Below are 21,872 nucleotides of genomic sequence, written 5' to 3'. Positions count from 1 at the left end.
ACAGCGTAAGTTCAGAAAATTACATCACTTTACTATAATGCAGCCTTTAAAACCAGTTTTACATTGCACAATTGCACAGTTTACCAATCTAATATATAATATAATATAAATATAATATTGATATATTACCTAGCCAGTCCTTAGCAGATGGTAATAGACAAGTATAGGATCGATATCACTTAGAAAACTTTGTAGAATAAAACTAATTGAAATAGAAAATAAATTTACTAGGTGGAAAACATCATTTCACTAAGACATAAAACGAGCCCGAAAACAACCCATATCAAATATGTATGATATATATATAGACCTTCGCCAAGGCCAAATGCCCTACCTTGCAATGTTAATAAAAGTGAAAAATAATTTGTTTATCCACCCCTTGATTCGGATGCACTCCAAAATTTAATGGTTTCTTCCTTGGCCCATCACTCATCCACCAAGTTTTATGAAAATAAAGCCAGTAGTTTTTCTATAGTCCTGCTGACAAACAACAAACTGAAAGGAAAACATAACCTCCTTGGCGGAGGTAACAAATAAAGACAGTGAACTATAAAATACTAAAACAGCATAAAGGAAAGCTAATTAAGTCACACATAAAACACTACTGTAGGGCAGGTGGTGAAGGTCAGCTTTCAGAGCTTAAAATTCTGATTGTGCTAGGAATAAAAGGAAAACATCCTGCAAACACCAAAAACTGATTTCATCAAAGACGGTAAGCAAAAGAAGAGAAACCCCTGCGTGGCTTTGGTCTCCGGCTGCACTATGAGTTGTGGCAAAGGTGGACCCTAGAGTGGATGGACACGTGGGCGTGAAAGGGCTGCAGAGGGCATGGGAAAGTAGAGCGGTGCACGGTGCAGGACACAGACAGAGAGAGGGAGAGGTTGGTAAAGATAACATAAGGGAGATAATGCTGTTCCCCTGATAAAAAATAATGCGGGAATGACGCAGCCTGATGCAAGGCTGTTTGCATTCCACTCCAGTATACTGTATCTCCACTCTTATGCCTTTGCTTTAAAAACAGAAATGCTAGGCATGCATGTTACACAAGATGAATTCAGGAAAGTCAACGTGCTCCATAAACAAATGGCTTATGCATCCGTGTGCTACTTAATTTCATGTATTTTTTTTTGTTGTTACAGATTCTAAACCTCCTCCACAGCTCCGGAGGAAGGTTCTCATCATTACTCCTCAGATGAAAAGAGCTCTCCATATTCATTTCCAGCTAAGACACAAAAATCTCACGACCTTGGAAAGCTACATGATTATACCGGCTAACTAGATTGGCTGTTTAATGCATTTGAAAGTGTGTGCGTGCATGTGTGTGCGTGTCTGTGTGTAGATGCAACACGTGCAGTAAGCCTGTGGTGTTCAACCAGTGTATGCATTCGTGTGATTTCTAAGGATGGAAGCCGATGTGTGTGTCTGTGTGTGTGTGTGTGTGTATGTCCTGGTTTCAACTCTGCCGTTCCTGCGCTCTCACATTATCATACAGAGCAGACGGAGTGCGTGTGCTGGGTAGTAAAACTCTCCTCTGCTCTCTGACAGTCTCCTCTCTCTTCTCCAACTCCCCCCCACCCTCATCTCCTCTCCTGCTGAGCTCCCCGCGTGTAATCTGCAGACTGCACACGTACACTGCCTACCTGAGAAGGGGTCTCTCTGTGGGTGTACAAGCTTGTGTGTGCGCGAGTGCATGCATGTGTGGCAGAGGGCGAAGGAGACGGCAAACACGTATGAGGCTTTACTGAAAGCTCGAGTGGTCGCCTTGAGTCGGTACATTCAGAAAACACAAATTTCAAAGTGTGTACTTGCAACGTGTGAGCCGACCATGTCTGCCGAACGTGGCAGCCAGACAATCTCTATGTCTGCGTCCCACTGTGTACAGCTGACAGCAATCACCTGAACTGGAATGAACCGGACTTATGTAACTTTCCCTGTGACGGCCATGGCTGGTATAAACCAAGCCCCACTGTTTAGAGTCAGGTCATCCAGGAAGCAAAAAGTTTACAGCCTTTTCTCAAAGACTAAAACAGAAATGTGACTTGTGCTTTACCTCGCTAAATTTGTTACACTACATTCTTCTAAAATGTCAGTTCATGCATGGGTCAGTGGTTTGTAAATGTTTTTTTTCTCTACAGATCTGTGTAACTCTTTATTGATAACAACAGAGGCCAACAACAGAAGGGACAAACTGAGCTCTTCACAGGGATGTAAATTTCTGTAATTTTGCTTTACAGGGTTTCCCACACATTTATTTATTTGTGGCACCCACAACAATAACAACATCTGTCGCCACATATTGATTTTCTATTTCTGGAGCTGGACCGTTCATTAGCACCACTTTACTGATTGGTTATTCACTGCAACATACTCTCGACTCAGAACGTAATCTGGGCACAGACAGAGCAGCAGAACGTTAGGTGCAGTTCAAGTGAAACCTGACCCTTCATTGCGCTTGGGTCTTAGAGTTTGCTTTCACTCACCACTGCATCAGCCACTCCTCTCATCCATCAATCAGATCTGATGGTAATCAACTGATCAGTTGTCCACCCAGCAACTCCACAAACGGCTGCTGAGGAAATAAAGAACTGACAAAGACGTCTGCCTGCACTGCGTTTACGGATTTGCAAAAACTTTGAAATCTTTTTTCTGATGGCTTTGCTGACAAACAGCTGGCTGCATTAACTTGCTGAAACATATGGCGTTTCTCAACACCAAGTACGCCAAGTCTGGACTTGCGCACTTGGGAGTTCGGACTTGGCAAGTTCGACTCGGGAGTACAAACTCCCAAGGACAGCTGCCATTGCCGCTGGTCTGTGAGAAATGCATTCTGGGATACCTGGCTGTCAAAAGTCCACACAAGTCACCTCTTGATGCATCTCCGATGGAACGGGCAGAGCAAGTTCAAATCCACATCCATTTGGACTGTACTTGGCCTGATGCAGTACGCAGGCTGCGACTGATGACGTTTCACAAGTCCGCAACAACACAAGTACAGGCAAGAACGCAGACTGAGAAACGCCTATTGTGTCCCCTGCCCACCCTCTAGTCTCCACTGGTTAGCTGATGTTAGGGAGCTAATGTTAGCTAGCGGCATTAAGCTATTATCAGTAGTTGCGGGACGGTATTGCTGCGGAAACATGGTGGCTACCCTCAGGTCTCCCCCCAGATTGCCCGGGTAGTAAGCAGCTTCATTTTCAGCCACAAAATCCCTTTAGCACTGTTGACTATGTCAACACCACTGGTCATGCTGACACTGCTATTGGTGCTAACAGAGCCAACAGTGATAACAGAGCTGGGCGATATGGGAAAAATCCAATGGCAAGATACTTTTAAACAAATACCTCATATCGATTAGGGCTGCCCCGGACTAAGAATTTTCCTAGTCGACCAATAGTATAGTCACCCGCATGTTCATGATACGTCACACACTGAGCGAGCCGCCTGTTAATGACGCTGTCGACAAAGTAGTAATGATTGTGCTAAGTGGCTAATGGGCATGTAGCTACTGACATGTTTCAGATGATACGTCATGTTTGTAGTTGACCAGTGAAGATGAGTTTACATATCACCTTGGGTTCGTCCTTCACCTTCTGACAATGATCCCACACTTTGGATTTCCTGCCCAACATGTTATTAACTAGCCTGTGGAATAACAGCAGGTACCAGCCCTGGAAATTAACGTGACTCCTGTCTGACTGCGGAGCATGGCCACTTCCTGTGTCTGTCCTTTCAAATTAAATTCCCACATGGTCCAGTCATATAGGTTTAGATTTATTTTGACAAGGCACAGCTCCTAGTAGAGTTGCACAGCTTTTTATTTGTTTATTTATTTATTTTCTGTGACTAAGCAGCCAATGAAACCTTGCCGAATAATGACCTTTCTGGTTGACTAACGTTTGATCAACTCTTAGGGGGCAGCCCTAATATCAATATTGCGACAACACTGTAGGGTTGAATATAGGTGCTTTCACAAAATATGGACACAATGAGATTTTTTATATATAATCATCAGAAATGTGGATATAATGACTAAGTGGGTAAAAGCAAATCAGTCTCACATCACAATATCGATGTAATGTCAATATATTGCCTAGTCCTCAGTGATAACATAGTTAACAATGCTAAAGAGGGTTTGTGGCTCAAAACTGAGCTGCTTACTCATCACAGTGACTGTGGGGGAGACGGGAGGATGGGCCCACTGTTTCCAAAGCAACGCTGGGTCAGGTCAGCATTAACAGAGGGACACCACTAGCCATAAGGTGAGAGCCAGGGCCAGCCCTTAGGGTGGTGCACTGTGCAGTAAACTAAGGAGTTGCAAAACTGACCTATAGGATGACATGTAACTGGTCAAAAACACTCTTGGTGGTTAATATCCCTAGTTCTGTGCTCTGAAAACTATACTCTGTAAACTACTGACAAATGAGAACATTGTGCAATGTTTATATGGCCCTGGAAGAAGAAAGCAACACAACTTTGTATTATGTATCTCACAACAAACTCTCTGCGCTGATATCACAGATATATGCCAGAACATGTGAAAATATATCCACAACGCCATCAGAACAGTGCTTTAATGATGCTACTAGAATGCAGCCACACACACAAATCAATGAATCTAGAGGTGTAATTATGGGATACTAAAACATCTTGGCACCCAAATACAACCAGCAGGAGAAGGCAGTCATGAGCTGCAGCGAGAGAAAGCCTGAATGGTCTTAATAACCCCGATCCTCTCTCTCCGAACAGAAAACGAATTGATTGAATCCTACATGCAGGTAAGAAGCTCTGCCAACACAACCTGGCTTGTATCATAACCTTTTTGTCTCCGTTTCTGGCATGCATCTCTGCTCTGGGAATGGTGTGTTGAAGATTATAGACAGGGAACAAACACAGGTTCGTGAAAGGGAAAGAAGAAGAGAGGAGTGAGTGACTAAGTGAGAGGGGGGAGGGTGGGGCGGTGGTGGAGTGCAAGTGCTTGGGAGATGAAGATAGAAAGTGAAAGAGAGAGAAATAATGAGAGAAGAAGAAAACTGTTCCCGCTCTCAGAGAGATGAATTGGTTGATAGTTTGCAGACAGCCTTTTCAATGTGTCACAGGAAGGACTATATCCATCCCCTTCTTCACTAATAAGGTAGAGAATCCCCAAGACACAACCGTAGGGATCTATTCATTTGTCTCCAATAACACAGCCACCTTTCTGCTCATATTAGCCAGGATTTGCATAGCTGCATTTACATAAGGATTTAATAATGTCGTCTGAATGAGACGAAACGCGTCTGTCAATCACTCCTGGTTCGCTAAAAGGTTTCTGTGCCCTTCAGGCAAACAGCAGATCAGATTTGTGCAGTTTGAGCGCTTGCAACAGGGTTGAGGTTCGAGAGCATTTGATCAAATCTGAATCCAGAAACAAATCCGCTTGTTGAATCTGAATCAAGCTTTAGCTTGTAACATTTGTAAGTCATTAACAACTTCACTAAACTCAAATTCAACTGAGATTTGTGATCACATTTCTTTGGCTGGGAAGGTAGAATCACAGTAGTTAGGACCTGAAATTAAGATACACAGTGAAACACTAATATAACAGCTGATCACCTACTGTTTGCTCCGAAACAGAAAGTTCTCATTCAGAACAATGATGCTGAAAAGTTTAAAGTATTGATAAGATATATACGGAAAAGTGTAACGGGCATCTTGGATGCGTTCTGAAACAAAACCCTAGAAAACTTGACCAATCCCCAGACCCCAAACCAACCCCAGCAAAGGCAAGATGCAATGGGGCTGTCCCGAATACCGGTTTTTGGGCATCAGAGGTCAAGTTGGACTTTTCTGAAACATCCGTTTTCAGCTGATGCACCTAAAGTAATGTGACAATTAGCTACTCTGTGAGCAGTCAGGTTGCAGTAACATTAACCATAATCTCCAAACTTACTTACTTACACTTTTTATGTGATTTACCAAGCTCGTTGGCCATTTTACTCTACTTTATCTAATTCTACTTTATCCCCCAGTGTTTATATATTTTACGATCACTGTTTTCGCATTTTATTTTGTTGTTGTTTTGATGCTGTTTTGTTTTAATCTCTTGTTTTTCTGAAAAGCACCTTGTAACCTTGTTAAGAAAAGTGCTATACAAATAGAAGTTTTTGTGGTAACACTTTACTCGAAGGTATCTACATAAGGGTGACATGACACTGTCATAACATGATCATTAGCCTGTCATGAACATTATGTACATGCCATAAACGTTTTTGACTGCTGTCATTAAGTGTCATTCGGTTTTTGTAATGACAAGTTGACATTGTTTGGGTTGTCTTGATTACTTGATTAGACATCTTCTGGTAATGTCATCCTGGTTAATGTTAAGTTGTCATTATAAGGACATCCCAAACAAATTTAATGTCAACTTGTCATGACAAAGACATCTTCTGGTAATGTCACTTTGATTAATGTCAAGTTGCCATAATCAGGACAACCCAAACAATGTCAACTTGTCATTACAAAAACTGAATGACACTAAATCAGTCATAAACGTTTATGACATGTATATAATGTTTATGACAGGTTCATGACAGTGTCATGTCATAGTTATGACAGTGTCATGTCACCCTTATGTAGATACCTTCAAGTAAAGTGTTACCGTTTTTATTACTGTCATTATTTCATTATGATAGATGTGTGATATATGCCACTTTCCTTTGGCATATTTGGCACCTGACCTTTTGAGTCATCTTCACAAATTCTGAAACTATTCGAAACGCTTGACTTTTTCAACATCTTGCTCACATTTTTAAGCCTGTCACATGTAGTCAAACTGTCCCAGTTTCAGTACTTCTGGACTGCTGATGACTGACTGCGAGTCAGAGTCACAAAACAATCACTACGTTTGAATGTCCTTGTCTGAAATATCTAATGTAGATGCCGAACGAATAATGGTGAATAACTATTTCTTAATTCATAGGCTATTTGGGATTTTGGGGGTTATGCATATATTATATATGTGGTATATAAACGAAGCATTCAAATACTGATTCAGAGGGTGATTACCATGGCAATGATCAAAGCTTCGAAGCATTCCGGTCAGCCCCATGATGCACTCCATTATGGCAGCAGCAATTTAATAACAACTTCCTACCAACTAATGTTATAGAAACTAATCATAAAAATAAGTCATTTATAGGCTTCAAAGACTGATTCAAATTCCAAAAAGTAATTGACATTTATTAAACTTTTTACATAAGCAACTAATTTTCTAAAGTATTTTCTGCCACAGTGATAATGAGAAACCATGAAATCAGAGCTGGAGTCGGATCCATCCTGATCCAGCAGGGCATAAGACATGTTGACACACAGACCAGAGATCCACAGTAGTAAAACAGACCTGAATAGTCTACCATCCTAAATTCTCACAATAGAAGCTTGACACTAAAGAGCCAAACTCCACATCACATAGTTTATCTCTCATCTCGTCTTACCTTCCAGCCACTGCCCGCCTCTCGGTAGTAGGGGAAGTTGTCACAGATCCACTGGTAGATCTCACTGAGGGTCATCCGTTTGCGCGGCGAGCCGTTGATTGCAAAGGTGATTAGGCTGGCGTAGCTGTAGGGCGGTTTACCGTCTCGGTGCTGTGCAGCTTCCTCCTGGTCCAGCGTTGTACCTGGGTCCAAATGTGCGATTTTCTTGCCAGGCCCGTGCCCGTGATGGTGGCCGTGGTGGTGGTGTCCGTGGTGGTGGCCGTGATGGTGGCCAGCATCTGCTTTCTGAATGGCTGCCCTCATGCTGAGCTGGGGGAGCCAGTCCATTGAGGTGAGGCTACTCTCTAGCTCAGAGGTCATGGTGCTTGTCGGTCGAGGGGTCGAAAGGGAAGGGTGAGAGGCTCAGCGACGTGGCGTGTGGAGGATCTCCTGTTGGCTCACTGAATGGGTGCTGTGCAGCAGCCTTGGCTCAAGTCTGGAAGAGCAGGAGGTTTGTTTACTACGCCTATTCATCTCCTTTAGCTGGAGCAGAAAGCACACTTGGCAGAGACACACAGATGTTAACTTGCACATTATTTTCCACATACACTGTAGCTTTGTATAATGGAAAACTAAATATTTTGGCATGTTCATCACTTGGTCTTTAACACTGCACATAAGTATGATCTGCAATGTGAGCAATGGAGAAGAAAAAACTTGAATCAAATAGTTGTATTCCATTAATTACATAGTGAAAATCAAAGCAGTACGGGGGACGAGGTATGAGTTAAGGGTCTTACTCTTCCCATTCCTTTCCATCTTTCTTTGGGCCAAAGCATCTGGGGAAGTCACCGAAGTGAAAGGTAGAGTCCTTCCCTCGTGCATGTTCACAAGTTCTTCATTTAGCCACTGCAATGGCCGCTGCTGCAACGCACAAACACAGAACCACACAAGACGGTGAGCTTGCACTGCCAGACAGCCTTCATAAGATATTAATATCGCACAACCGCTCAACTGGCCTCGGCATCTGTCCAACCCGATTAAAACTCTTCTCTCTTTCTCTCTCTGTGTTCTGTCTATCTGGATTGCCTCTCACTCTCGTTCTCTCCAAAGTGGAAATGGCAATTGGATCTGCAGAGTGACTAAAAGCTGGGGAATTGTTTTCACAAGTGCCTGCCAAATGGGGGGAACAGCTCGGGAGGAATTCCAACCCTCTAGAGGAGCCGAAAGGCTCGTCCCCTTTCCCTCTCTGCGTAACCCCCCCACACCGTGTTCCCATTCTCTGACTCTCGACGTGCCTCACTCTCCTGTCAAGTTCCCTCCACCCCTACTCCCCCAGCGTCTCAGATCCTGTTCAGACAGACACAAACAATGAAAACACTCAAGAAGCCCCAACATTTTAATTTGGTAGCTATTTTTAGAGCGGCGCTGAACTTAAAAACGTGTCCTGTGTAAGTAGAGGAGGAACGCTTTTTTTTTGTGGTGGGGGCTTTTGCAAATACTTTTAGCATGATTCAGGAAAAAAAACAAAGACAATCATTTGGTACGCGAGAGAGGAATTACTCACCAATTGTTCTGTACTTCAGTCAGTCACAGAACATTTGTAGATTTGTCACTACTGGACTGAGAATGTCATGTAACTGTTACTCATCACTGGAGTGAAGATGTTGCATTCAGACCACACTCTGATTCATCAAAGAAAATTGTCTTGTTTAGTGCTCGGTGCTTTTGGAGGATAAACGCCCCACATTCTGGGGAACGCAGGTGAACCTACAGGGTTTACCAAAGAGACGGATACAGAGTGGGCCAATGCAAGTGAAAACTTAACAATGGCTGGATGGATTCAGCCTCCTAAGGATACAGAAATCTACATCTAAACCTTCATCTCCCATCCCATGCAGTAACCTTTGCATGTCCTTGAACAACAAAGAAGTCTATTGGCCCACGCATTTTCCATTCATGCTCACTGTATATAATCAAGGTGGGAGAACTTCAATGAGCCTGCCTACCAGGAGCTGCACAAACCCCTGTCTCTCTTTCCACCAATCCCCCTGGAGAGCCCAGTACACCAGGATGAAGGAGAGGAAGGGAAGTACTCAGCTCCTAAAAAAAAAAAAATCCTCGCTTAATTACAAGTAGAAAAAAACAAATGTTTAGCAGCAGACTCATCAAGCCAAACAAGCCAGGCAGTGGGACTACGGGAAGGAAAGAAGAACCGAGAGAAGAGATATGCCCGATGAGGCCTCTTGCACAACACCACCCCCATCTCCTCCTCAAGGCCCTGCCACTGTGGGAGAAGCCATAGCCAACCCCCCTCTTCCAAATCCCAGGAAGCCATCTTAATTAGTGCACCTTTTTTTTCTTTTCTTCTTTTTTTTTTCTTTGCTGAAGGGAAGGTAGCATTGCTAGTTGTAGTGGTGGTGGGTAGGTGGGGATGGGGGTGGTGACACACAAGACACAGAACAACAAGTACTTATTTTCCCCTCATTAAAAGGAGGCTCAAGCTGCAAATCAGCCTGCCACAAGCCCTGACCTGCTGTGCTGCCGTGGCTGTTGTTGTTGAGAAGTTTGGGAGCGTGGGCTGGCTGCATGGCGGCACGGTGTAGCTTCGCACCGCTAGCCTGGTGAGGCGTTGGGATGATGAGTAATAGAAGAGAGCGGAGAGAGAAGAGGAGGGGCATGACTTGGCTTCTGGGGAGAGGGGCCCTGCTGGGCGGGTAGACGCAACCAATTACCTAGTCGACTCAGTCAACTGGTCCCACGGTGACTGGGCTAACCTCGGCACTGTGCCTTTTGTTTCTGATACCTGATGTGTTTCACATCATCCTCAGAGGCCCACATGGTATCAGGGGAGAAAGATGATCACTGCAGAGGAGACAGCTTACAGTATATCTCTGCTTATCTTTGGGCTATCAGTTTTCTATAGAAATGCATTGTAATGTATGCACAGATGCTGAGTGCTAAACTCTCGTCTCTCATAATGTTCGTGGTTATCTAGGTGTTCTGAAAAAGCATGTGTGTGAGAGAGGAAGGTCACTTCTCCAAATATTTCGGTCTTTGATGAAGTTCCTTCAGGTAAAATCTTGCATTTTAGGGACAAACATTTGGACTGGGAACATCCATACAGTCTTTCGGCAGCAGACAATTAATGCGCATGCTAAGAAGAAGTACATTTCATGTTCCTTTTTTTTAAACTGTATTTCTAATCGAGTATATTTTTGAGCCAGTAATCATCTCTTTATATTATTACATTTGCCATTAATACCTTCATTACATCTAGTCTGCTCTAAATACCAGGATTGAGTGTGTGTGTGTGTGTGTGTGTGTGTGTGTGTGTGTGTGTGGGGTGGTGGTGGTGGGGGGGGAGCACCTCTACTGCAGATGCCAGCTGCCTGTAAGAAGAAGAAGCAACACCTCTCATTTGACCATGATGTAATGATGACAGAGACAAACCCAGAACAAGAGGCTGCTTCCAGTGGCAATTCCTGTCCTCATCTGGCCACATTGTTTGTAGCAAAATCCAAAATAGGCAACAGCTACATGATGAAGTGCTGTGCCTCCTGAAAAACACAGATCTCTGCTTTTAGTACCTCCTCTTCTAACCTCTGCGAGCACACTTAAGCAAATCGCAGGTGAAAATGCAGTAGCTAGCTAACAATAGCTATGTTAATGTTTCATGTTAATATGATATATTAACATATAATCAATGTTTTTTTAGTGTATAATTACCTAAAAATAACAATCACTGTGTTTCCGTTTCCTTAGAATGAACCGTTCATATCTACACAGGGAGCGGATCCTCGTCTACGGAAATCGCCATGTTGCACCGCCATGTTTCTACAATAGCCCAGAAATGGACAAACTGAACATTGGCTAGATGAGGCCATTCACATTTTCGCATCAGCCACTGTAGTTAGCAGCCCCTCAGCAATGAGAGCATCGGAAAAACGCTACTTTGTTTTTTAAGGTGAAACTGCTTTACTTAGTGTTTTTACTGGTTTTCATTGCCTGGTTTGTTTGTTTTGGAGAGGAAGAGAACACTGCTGATAATTTGGCTCCTGGTAAAAACCTCCTGAACAATGAACACTGAGGGGATTCTAACCAAGAGAAGATTCAGTCGGTTGCAATCTGTAATCCTCACCACTAGATGGCACTAAATCCCCCTAAATCTTACACACTGGACCTTTAAATGTATCTAATAGCTAGTGGTGGCTAAATTGGTGTGCTTTAGAAAACAGTTAACCTAACGTTATCTCAACTTTTGTATTAACGTTACTTTCATAAGTGCAGCAAACCTATATGTTTTGGTTAAAAATATTAGTTTTTCTTTGTTGTTGTTTTTTTGTGTTATTTTGAACTGTCCCACACACCCTAAAAAAAATGATAAACCACAATTATGGAAAGTAGCATGTCCTTTGATTCATTTATTAACCGGGTACCTTTTTTACTTTTACTTGAATTGGTTTCTCAAATGGTAATTTTCAGTTAATGGGAGTAACTGCACTTTTAATTGAGTACAGATTTACAGTACTCTTCTCATCACTGTCTATTGATACACTGCATCTTCTTCACTGATGTAGCCCGAGTTGACGACATCATCCTCAGGTTCATATTTATATTTTTATTTATTTCTTACTGTTTATTAAATTGAGGTGTCACTTTAAACACCATGCTTTTATAATTAACTGACATTAGAATTAAATTACTAAATAGGAAAAAAATAAATGCAACCTCATAAAAAACTAATTACCAGATTGTAAAGTCCACATTCAATCTAACAAAAACAACAAAATGCATCTGCTTTCTGTTATAAATATTTGAATAACCATGTGTTTAGAAATGGGACAGATTCATTTAAAGTACATTTCATGACAGTTCAGCAAATGCACAAATTAAAATGGATCTCCGAGCTGCACGGCAGAAGAGAACTTATTGTAATGCAGTGACTGGGGGCTCATACAGTAACCCTAAATAACACAATCCCTGCACATACGAGTCAAAACCCAACAAGATGCAGCTCTGTGTCATTGATCAGGAAACATCAAAAACTTTACCAACCAGACAGCTTTCAAAGAGCTATAGTTGAATAGAAAATAAAGGTAGTGAAGGGGGGATAGTCTGGCAGCTGATCATACAGAAGTGGGAGTGTTTGATTAAATAGTTTGAACGCTTGTAGTGTGAATGCACACAGGAACATAAATTTTCAGAGACAGACATTTGGCTAACACTAGTCGCTATCAAAAGCGGTTCAAAATCTGGAGAAAAAGGGAACATGTGGCATCTCAGATTTTCATTTTTTACCCAGAAAAAAAAAAAAAAGAAAAGAAAAGTTAACTTTAGTAACTTGAAAGTTGTGAGCTATTACCTGGCACTTAGAGAAAAAGATTACACGCATTAATATAAAAAATAGAAGAGCAGGGATTTGGACATTTATGAACAAGAAATCTTTCTCCTCCAAAGAATTTAAATACATCACTCTCCACACTGTGGATGGAGCTTTCATGACTGGGAACATTGTCCCTTTAAAAGAGTCGAGGGTCTGTGTGTGATTGAATGTATTCACCCATTAGACTTTGTAGCTGTGATGCACTCACTCAGCTGTATGCATCACTAACAGCTAACAGTCCCCCGCTGCTAGCAGGCTTTTAGACTGAGAGAGGCTTTACAGTTCTGCATTTTAATAGAGAACTTTGAATGGAGTGACGGGGGATGGGTGAGAGAAGGGGAGGGGGGGGGGGCCAAAAGAAAGAGGCATCAAAATATTTTCAGAGGAAAATGAAGTAATGACAAAATACCCACCCGGAGTGTGCAGAGCAGAGGGGGTTTCTGGGAAGGACTGCCTTGGCAACGGTGAGGCTAATGTGTCAAAAGAAAGTCTGTAAGCATACTGAGCGCTGTCATGTCTAGGAGTGTGGGCCATTCAAAGGAAGGAGGAAAAGGTCCAAAAAGCAGTATTGAACGTCTTAATTACTTTCTGCTTCAGCGCCAGAAAACATACCCCTGAAAAGGTTCAATTATAAGATATCAAGGCAAATCAGCTGCCCTTATGGTGGCTGCTTGCTCATCTCTCAATGGAGCTGGGTTAAGCAATTATCGTTTGATACTGTCTACTTATTCTCAAAGGAGACCTGGAGAGGCATCGATGTAATGCAGTTTCAAACTGAGATACATTTTGTGGCCTTAAAGCGGGTGGTCAGGCAAACTAATGCTTGAAAGGAAGGAGGAGTAATACAGAGAGGGGATGACAATTTATCCACGACAGAATCACACTTTCATCAGCGGCCGGCTCATGTTGACAGAGTCGATCAAGTAGCATCTCGACATGAAACAACATACTGATTAACACAATTTTTCTCAGGTCTGAAAGAACATCTGATTGAAAGAAAGGCAAGAAAATCAGTAGGTTCCACTGAATCCCCGAAGGCCTGGAATAAAATATTTAACTCACTAAGCCCACACAGAACATAACACCTGAAAACATCTGCCAAGGTAGAGGGAGTTAGCGACCCAGAAGACTTAGCACTGCCGACTAGGAAAGAGCTATCACAATTCCAGATTCTGACAACGGCGAAGTTAAAAAGGCATATTTTGTCATAAATAAAACATAGGAGTGCAGCATTTCGGCAAACTCCCTCAACGAAAGGTCCCAAGAGAGAGATGGGATGCTGTTTGTGAACTCATGCTTTGCACAGTAAAGGGGGCTATAGCACTGCGTCACCACGACTCAAACTACATTCCCACATCCAGCCCTATTCAGCAAGGACTAGTCCTCTTTAAAAATTCATTAATTTACAGCAAAAATAGATTAAAGAGCCCAACTGCACCAACCTAAAAAGTTTGGCTTGTGAATAGCATTAATAATGGAAGCGAGCATCCAAAACCTAGAGGCCCTGGCTCAGAGGCATGGCTTAGGTTTTGTTGCGCTTTATAATGGAGGGTAATTTACATTTTTTAGAAGTATTACAGCTTTTTGATGCTTGTTTATAATTACATTGTTTTACATGCAAATTGGCTTACAATTGTTACTCATTAAAACATAACCAGGAGAGTGCAACAACACTCTCAGCTTGTGTAAGACACAGGCTTTACATCAGGTTCACAATGGAAGCTTTGCACTGAACTCCCGTTGCTGGCAGCGTCGCTGCCGAGTTCAATCCAAATGACAGCCCTTTAAAAGTGATCATCCCCCATCTTATCTTTTACATCTTTCTCTTTCAAATCATAGCGACGCTTTCCTAACAGAATCAAAGAGGATTTTGACAAGATAAAAGGATTTGCTGCATTTGAATCCAAATTATGTGTACTTTCCTGGGGACGAGACAAAAATCACACTGACTGGGAGCACTCAGAGAACTTAAAGGTACTTAAAAGGAGAGTAAGTCTGCTCTAATGCGTTGTCAAATTTTTCCCCTTCCAAGCCTGGAGATAGAGGAGTCTGATACAGTGCAGTATATAGGTAAATCAATACCTGAGGGGCATCTGAGAGGGGATGAAGGCTTCGACTTTCACTCACTTGCAGGGGTCTGGTAATTACCTCTAATATCAGGTCATTTCAATAATCACTTTGTCTTTCATTCAAACATCTGATTATCGATATGACCTGAGGTTATTAAAGTGACCTAGTGGCGTTGTGGCGGTCTGATAATTGCAGAGGCACATTAGAGGACTTCTGTCCAAGGCAAATGAGACCTCCTCTTCACCTCAGCCATCTCGGAGCCCAGCAGTGTACCAACAGTCGCTCTGGCGGAAGTGTTCATGATAAACAGTAAAAGACGAAGATGGCTCACAGGCATCAATCCATACAACTGAAGAGAGTGGGTGTAGGTGTTTGCTAAAAGCATAATCTCACTTAGTAAGTCCTTAAGTAAACAGATATTCTTTCCAAGGTTAAACACTGATTCTGTATAATGGCAGCAGTATGAAAGGGTGAGCCTATAGTCTGGCTGTTTACAGGGATCAACACTGCGGCTGAGGCCGACAGTCATCTTCCTCACAGCATGTAAAAAGAATACTTCGAGACGATACATGCCAAAGTTAAATTACACTGGGTTTTTCAATAGAATGACCCAGACACCTGGATGCCAAGGCTGAATTTCAATTCTATATGTATTTAAACAAATATATATAAAAGGCAACTGTAAGTTTTCATTTCAAACAGTAGCTGCTCAACAAAACACATTTTCTCATAATTTGGGACATGTTCAGTGTCTTAACTCCATCACGTTTTAATTTGGTGGCAAATCATTCTTGGCAGACGCTGAAGAGAGTGACTGACTGCCCAACATTACTTATGAAGTCACACAAAAAGAATATATTACAAGTCATGATGAATATGCAGGCAGGCGACATGAAATCTTGACAGCAATGACTGACTCATATACGGGTTTAAAAAATAACAAAATTAATTAGCTCCTATTTTAATTTTGTATTTGTGATATTTATTTATTATTCAATAATTCTGTTTAGCATTTGTTAATTCATCTCACTGAGAAGCCTTATCTATTTTTATCTAACAACATTTCCTGGTCTAACTGAGTCACAGCGGCTTTAGTGTACCTGCCGAGTTCCAGTAGTCTCCCTCACAGTGCTGCTTTGCATTGATGTGGGTAAGCTGTGGTGCTATTTTACTGTTTTCTTAATAGACTAATCATTTAAATTGTAAAGTTTAATGCATATTGTCCACTGGTAGTATAAAGTTAATAATATCAGTTTTGTAGACATTTAAATTTCACTGTTAAAGTTGCCGAAGCTTCTCGCTTAGCATGCCAAGCTACCTTTCTGACACGTGACTCATGTAGCCCTGTGGAGATTTTGGCTGCCACTTCTTGGAGAAATTTTTTGTTATTTTGTAAATATTAAAGCTGTGTATTGGCAAAAATCTGGCGATACAATGCATATCACAATACAGGGGTTACGATTCAATATATCGCGATATATTGCGATTTCTTTAGAGTCTAATTTTAGGAAAACTCTCACAGTATAAAGAACACTCCACTATATGCACTGCACACAATCAGATTAATATTTTTTTTTTTTTAACTTTTTTATCAGCAATATGTTGTTACGTTGGAGTGGCAGAGTTAAAAGCCTGAAGATAGATGACGGATCCAGCAGTCGGGGGGTTAAACAAAAAAATGAACCACTGCCACAAATCCATTTAAACTATTAATTAAAAATTGATAGTGTTTTTAAAAAGCAATGCAGTATCAGAAAACATTATGTCAAGATAGTGAAGACGACATTTTCTTACATCTCTTATAGGTCCATCTTTGCCGTGACTAACCTGGAAAAATGTGTACATGTGTGTGTTGCATTGGTTCCTGCAGGGATTTGCTCTGTGGTAATTGTAATTATGTCGTTACCTATGTTTTGTGGCTTAACTCCAAACATGTTATTACACTGGGTTAAATTTTCCAGATTTTTCCTGGTGTAACTTAACTCTTTATGAGAGAGGCAGTTAAGGTTTTGTTGTATCGACTCAGCCATAAATGTCAGAGTTATGTGGTATTGGTGTGTTGCTTGAGACATTAAGAAGAAAAGTGCTCAGAGCGCTGCTTTGCACTGATGATCCAGATGTGCAGTGACCAACCTGGAGACAATATGAGTGTGTGTGTGTGTGTGTGTGTGTGTGATATTGTCATCCTAAAGAGAATGGAATAAATAGCGGAATATTGGCCCTCGGAGTCGTTCTCATCTGTGCCCAACTAACATCCGTCACACTGGCACATGGAGTTCATCTTTATCAAAGAAACTCAAATGCATGTAGTGTATCCACAAATAGCCCTTAATTCAACTTTGAAAAAGTCATTACTACACTCGCTTCTTAGCCCTGCATTTGCTGACATTGACGATAATTACAACGACCTTTCCGATGATAAAACAGAAATCAGTAAAACATTATGAGGGTTCCTTCTCTTCACGTTTCATGCGATTCTGCATAACGTTTTAATGAGGCATTTAGGGGTCTATGAGTGATCTACTGAGAAAGTCTACAATGGCAATCAGCAGTGAGTGTGGCAGCTGTTCGGCAATTAAAAAGCCAAATTACCCTCAATCAACACCATTTACAAGCGCAAGTAAATCTCAGAGCAAATAATGATGAGAGAAATCTGTTCAGACAGCTCTCATCTTGATAGGAATTAGAGGCGCATCCAAATCAGGAACAGGGTACTCTCTCAAACGTTTTCTCAGTCTGTTGCCCACAAACGCGCACACACACGCACACACACACACACACACACACACACACACACACACACACACCTCCAGTTGTCAGTGCGTTTTTGGAGAGAAGAAATTGTATAGTATTGGCTGGCTCTGCACACACTGCAGCATGATCAAAGATAATGACTCCTTTACAGTATAAGACAGCCACCGTTCATGGTAAGGTTATAGTCTCTTTATGGAAACAGGCTATAGTGGTGCGTTTGAGGCAGCCTATGGAAAAGAAATCCATAGTGGCTGAGCGTAACTGCACCATCAAAAAACTCTTACTGGAAAATGGCAAATAAAAGTGAGCTGCTGTGGCAAATTACAGCATCTTTTGTCTGCGTCAAGCTACGATGTTGAAACATTTCACCCAAATATGTGCCGTATAAAGCCACTTTTTTTGTGACAATTCTGTAAATTATGTTAACTTTCAACACAATATGAGCAGTGTATATGGTGTAAAAGTCATATTACTGTATATATGCTTCATAAACTGTCCTCAACTAAACTTGGGGAGCTGCTAAAAAATGACACATCCTTTAAAAAGCGTGATGCCATGATTCAAACAGGCATACTTACATTATATGCATGCAAACATACTGCAAATCCACACATTAAACAAGTAAACAAAAATAAACCAACACCTGTGAATACCTGCTATGGTGTCAATGACACCTTGGCAGGTATTCACACACCTTTTATGTAAACCTATCAAAATATGTTGTGCTATGTTGTGATGTAAATTATTTCAGCTGACTTATTTCTTTCCATATGTTGCTACTTTTCCTTCACACTTCGTATTTCATTCACTAGTTTAAAGTTAATTGTGCCTCTGCATACAATAAGGTTGCAGCTAATAGGGTCTGAGTCTTGTCTGAGGCTGGTTTGCTGCTCGCTCAGGCTGCAAGCTTCCTCTGTTATCACTTCAAAAGTGTTTTCAGCTGTGCAAGGCACCGTGCTCGTCCACTGCAGCCCACCACTTGGATAATTGTTTTATTAAACGCCACTTTCTCCACAGTCTGTCCCCACTGTCGGAATGCTGGAGTATTATTGCAAAGTTAAAATAAGTTATTTGGGTTAAAGACGAATAGCTCCTGTGTGTGTGTGTGTGTGTGTGTGTGTGTGTGTGCGTGTGTGTGTGTGTGTGTGTGCATGCACACTGTGACAGGCAGCGAACTTGTCATAGCCAGACATTAAGTAAAAGCCCAGTCTTTTAGTAACACTTCTCCCCCGTTAAATCACTGTTTGCCACAAATCTTCATGACTGACATTCAAATAAAATCTCCTGCAGACTACTCACCGTCGTAGGGTGAATGTGAACCGGCTCAGTTTTTCCTCTGTACTCTGCTCCAGAAGCTCCAGACGCCGATTGTGCACTTGAAAATTCCCCCTCGAAGACAAAAGCTCCAGCGGTGCTTTGGCGCTGTGAGCCGGGGCTGCATGCACGGTGCCGTGCAGGCGTCACACTGACCGCTGCTGTGGTCAGTCGACAGTCATGACGGGCGGACTCGACCCGCTATTCGCGTTTGCGCTCAACAACACGAAGATCCCGGGTCTGTGTGCTCCGCTCGGCTGCTACACCACCGGAACTACTTCCAACGCCAGCCGGAGCACGTTGAAGATAAATTCATGCACCACAATGGGAAAAATGAAATCACATCCATTTAACTAGTTCCCAATTTCAATATTAATGAGACTCTATCAAGACACACACACACACATACCATAATTAGCCTATGTCTGGCAGAAAGCCTAACATATAATAATAATAATGTGGCACCATATGATGTTAGGTGTATGTGTTTAACTAATCACCATCATCTGATGGACTTTTATCATCATTACTATAATTATAGCCCAATTATGACAAATTATTAAAGCTGCAACTACAGATTATTTGCATTATCGATTAATCTGCTCATTATTCTTCTCGATTAATCAATTAATCGTTTGGTCGATAAAAAAAAATAGTGAAACATACTCTGCGTAATCTCCCGAAGCTCAAGGGTTTGTTTTATCCAGCTAACAGTCCATAAAATCCAAAACTACTCAGTTTATTATGAATGACAGAGAAAAACATCAAATTCTCAGTTTGAGAAGCATGAAACCAGCATTTTTTTTTAATTTTTTGCTTTAAAATATTACTAAAAATTTTTTTTCAATGATAAAAATAGTTGTAACTTTCTGTTGATCGTCTAATCAATTCGTCAACTAATCACTCTAGCTCTAATTTTGACTCTTGCTAAAGTTGTAAAACTACACAAAACTCTTTGTGTCATATTCAGACACCAAAAAAACAAATGACTATAGGTAAGAACATGTTCAATAACATTATTCACACACTGCTCTTAGTGCAGCAACACATTTGCTGTATAATAGTGGCATTTAGTGGTATAATGCTGTTCTTTTACACCAACAAACTGAAGCTTGGTGGTATATTATCTGTCACAGCTGAGGTATTCTTCAGGCTGCATGCCTGTAATCTGTTGATTGAATGCTGGGAGAAGCTTCATGTGCAGCACAGCGCTCCCACCTGGACAGGACAGCAGGCACAGCACCTTGTTGAAGCTGAAGATGTCTGGCCACAGAGAGGTCTGTTTGGCTTTTCTTAACTAAAAGTTCACACAGTCTCAAGGATGTGTATTTCAACATATGGTCTTACATGTACTAATGTTGCTGCAGCACTAACTTTGCTCGTGTGTCAGTTATTTGGACTGAACATTGCAAATGACTGCCCAAATATGGACTTTAAATCCTAAGGACATTTAATGCTTAAAGATGAGCGTGAGTTGTGCTTTTGATAATCATGAAGCCACAACACACACAAACAACTGTTCCCTAAATACATTCATATATAGCCAATGTGACATCATGTAAAATGGTTGTATGTTTTGTGTGTAACAATTGGCTCTGAATACAAGTTTTAAGTGACATCTGCATCTGAAAGTCACACTCAGCATTAAATATACCCTCAAAATTCCTGACTGGGACATCAATCACCAAATATATGTACACAGTGTTGGGGAGTAACTAGTTACATGTTAGAGTTACGTAATTATATCACAAAATTAATGTAATCAGTTACAGTTACTGAGGAAAAAATGGTAATTGCATAGAGGTTATGTCTGGATATATTCTTTATTGTAAAACCTTTAGATGAATAATGTTATATTCATTGTTGCTTTGCATCTTTTTGCTCCAGGAATGTCTTCTTTTGGCATATTTCTGGGCAATGCAGGTCAGCAAAGCTGTTGTGACAAATTTAAGTGCAACACTCATGCACCCATGGCCTTAGGACTTTTCAATTTTATTGCTCAGTTTAAAACATTTGTTAGAAAAGTAATCAAAAACTAGTCAGATGTAATAAGTAACATTACGTTGATGAAGTAATTAAAACAGTTACATTACTTGTTGTGATCTGTAACCTATTAAAGTTCAAAAATAACCTTCCCAACACCGGACATACATGCGAAACTCAATTCTGAGAATCAAAAGCACAGCCAACAAAGACCTCTTTTGTGCAACAGGAGACTCCTGCAGCAGTGCCACTGTGAACAACAGCTCTATCTGTTAAAGCACTTCATGGGAGTCTCCTCACCGACGGCTTGTACTTCTGTGTGAGGCTATAAATTGTTAACTATGTGAGTTAACTGGAAGCAGCTCGGTAGATATGCATGTAAGAGAGAGGGAAGATATGACAGTGGCACGAGCCAGGTTTAAATCTATGCAGACACAGCGGGCTTCTTTACACATTTTGCTTGGCAAGTGTACAAATCCCCCTAACACTTAGCTCCATAGCTGTTTGCAGCAGAGTTAGCATAGAGCTAGCTCCATAATCCCATCATAAAGCCTGCAATTTGCATGAATCCGGAGAAGATGAGTGGAAAGATTCGCTCAATAAAACTGTATAAAGACGGTATAGTTGTTTGAAAGTCCTCTTTATGTCTTATGAAAAGCACTTTGGGTTGCTTTGTTGTGGAACACTGCCATGCAAAGAAACCTGCCTTGCAAAACTGCGTCAGATTGTTTTGATGGAGGTGAGAAGAACCAATGAACATAAGTGGATATTTGGCTTCACTTGCAAATAGTAGCAGTTGACTTATTGTTCCTTCACTTAGCTGTTTGACCTTCACTGTGATGTATGGTCAGACTTTGACACCAGAGGGCTGTTCTTACATTTATCTGCTGAAGGAGGGGAGTTTCTGTGTGTTC

General features: G+C 41.4%; 1 protein-coding gene across 2 annotated transcripts in view; it reads right to left on the bottom strand.

Moving 5' to 3' along the window:
* Positions 1-19,274, bottom strand: part of LOC117257647 (forkhead box protein J3-like) — a 91,508-nt gene extending 72,234 nt beyond the window's left edge. For both annotated transcript variants that reach the window (XM_033627885.2, XM_033627888.2), the window contains exons 1-3: positions 18,961-19,274; positions 8,252-8,375; positions 7,473-7,947 (exon numbers count right to left, since the gene is read on the bottom strand). In XM_033627885.2, coding sequence (XP_033483776.2) covers positions 7,473-7,832 — 360 coding nt within the window. In that variant the 5' untranslated portion in view covers positions 7,833-7,947; positions 8,252-8,375; positions 18,961-19,274. The remainder of the gene's footprint in view (positions 1-7,472; positions 7,948-8,251; positions 8,376-18,960) is intronic.
* Between the last annotated feature and the right edge of the window lie 2,598 nt (positions 19,275-21,872).

This window comes from Epinephelus lanceolatus, chromosome 8 (assembly GCF_041903045.1).
Source record: "Epinephelus lanceolatus isolate andai-2023 chromosome 8, ASM4190304v1, whole genome shotgun sequence".
NCBI lineage: Eukaryota > Metazoa > Chordata > Actinopteri > Perciformes > Serranidae > Epinephelus > Epinephelus lanceolatus.
The sequence above is the reverse complement of the archived record's forward strand: the minus strand, read 5'-3'. Positions and strand labels throughout refer to the sequence as shown.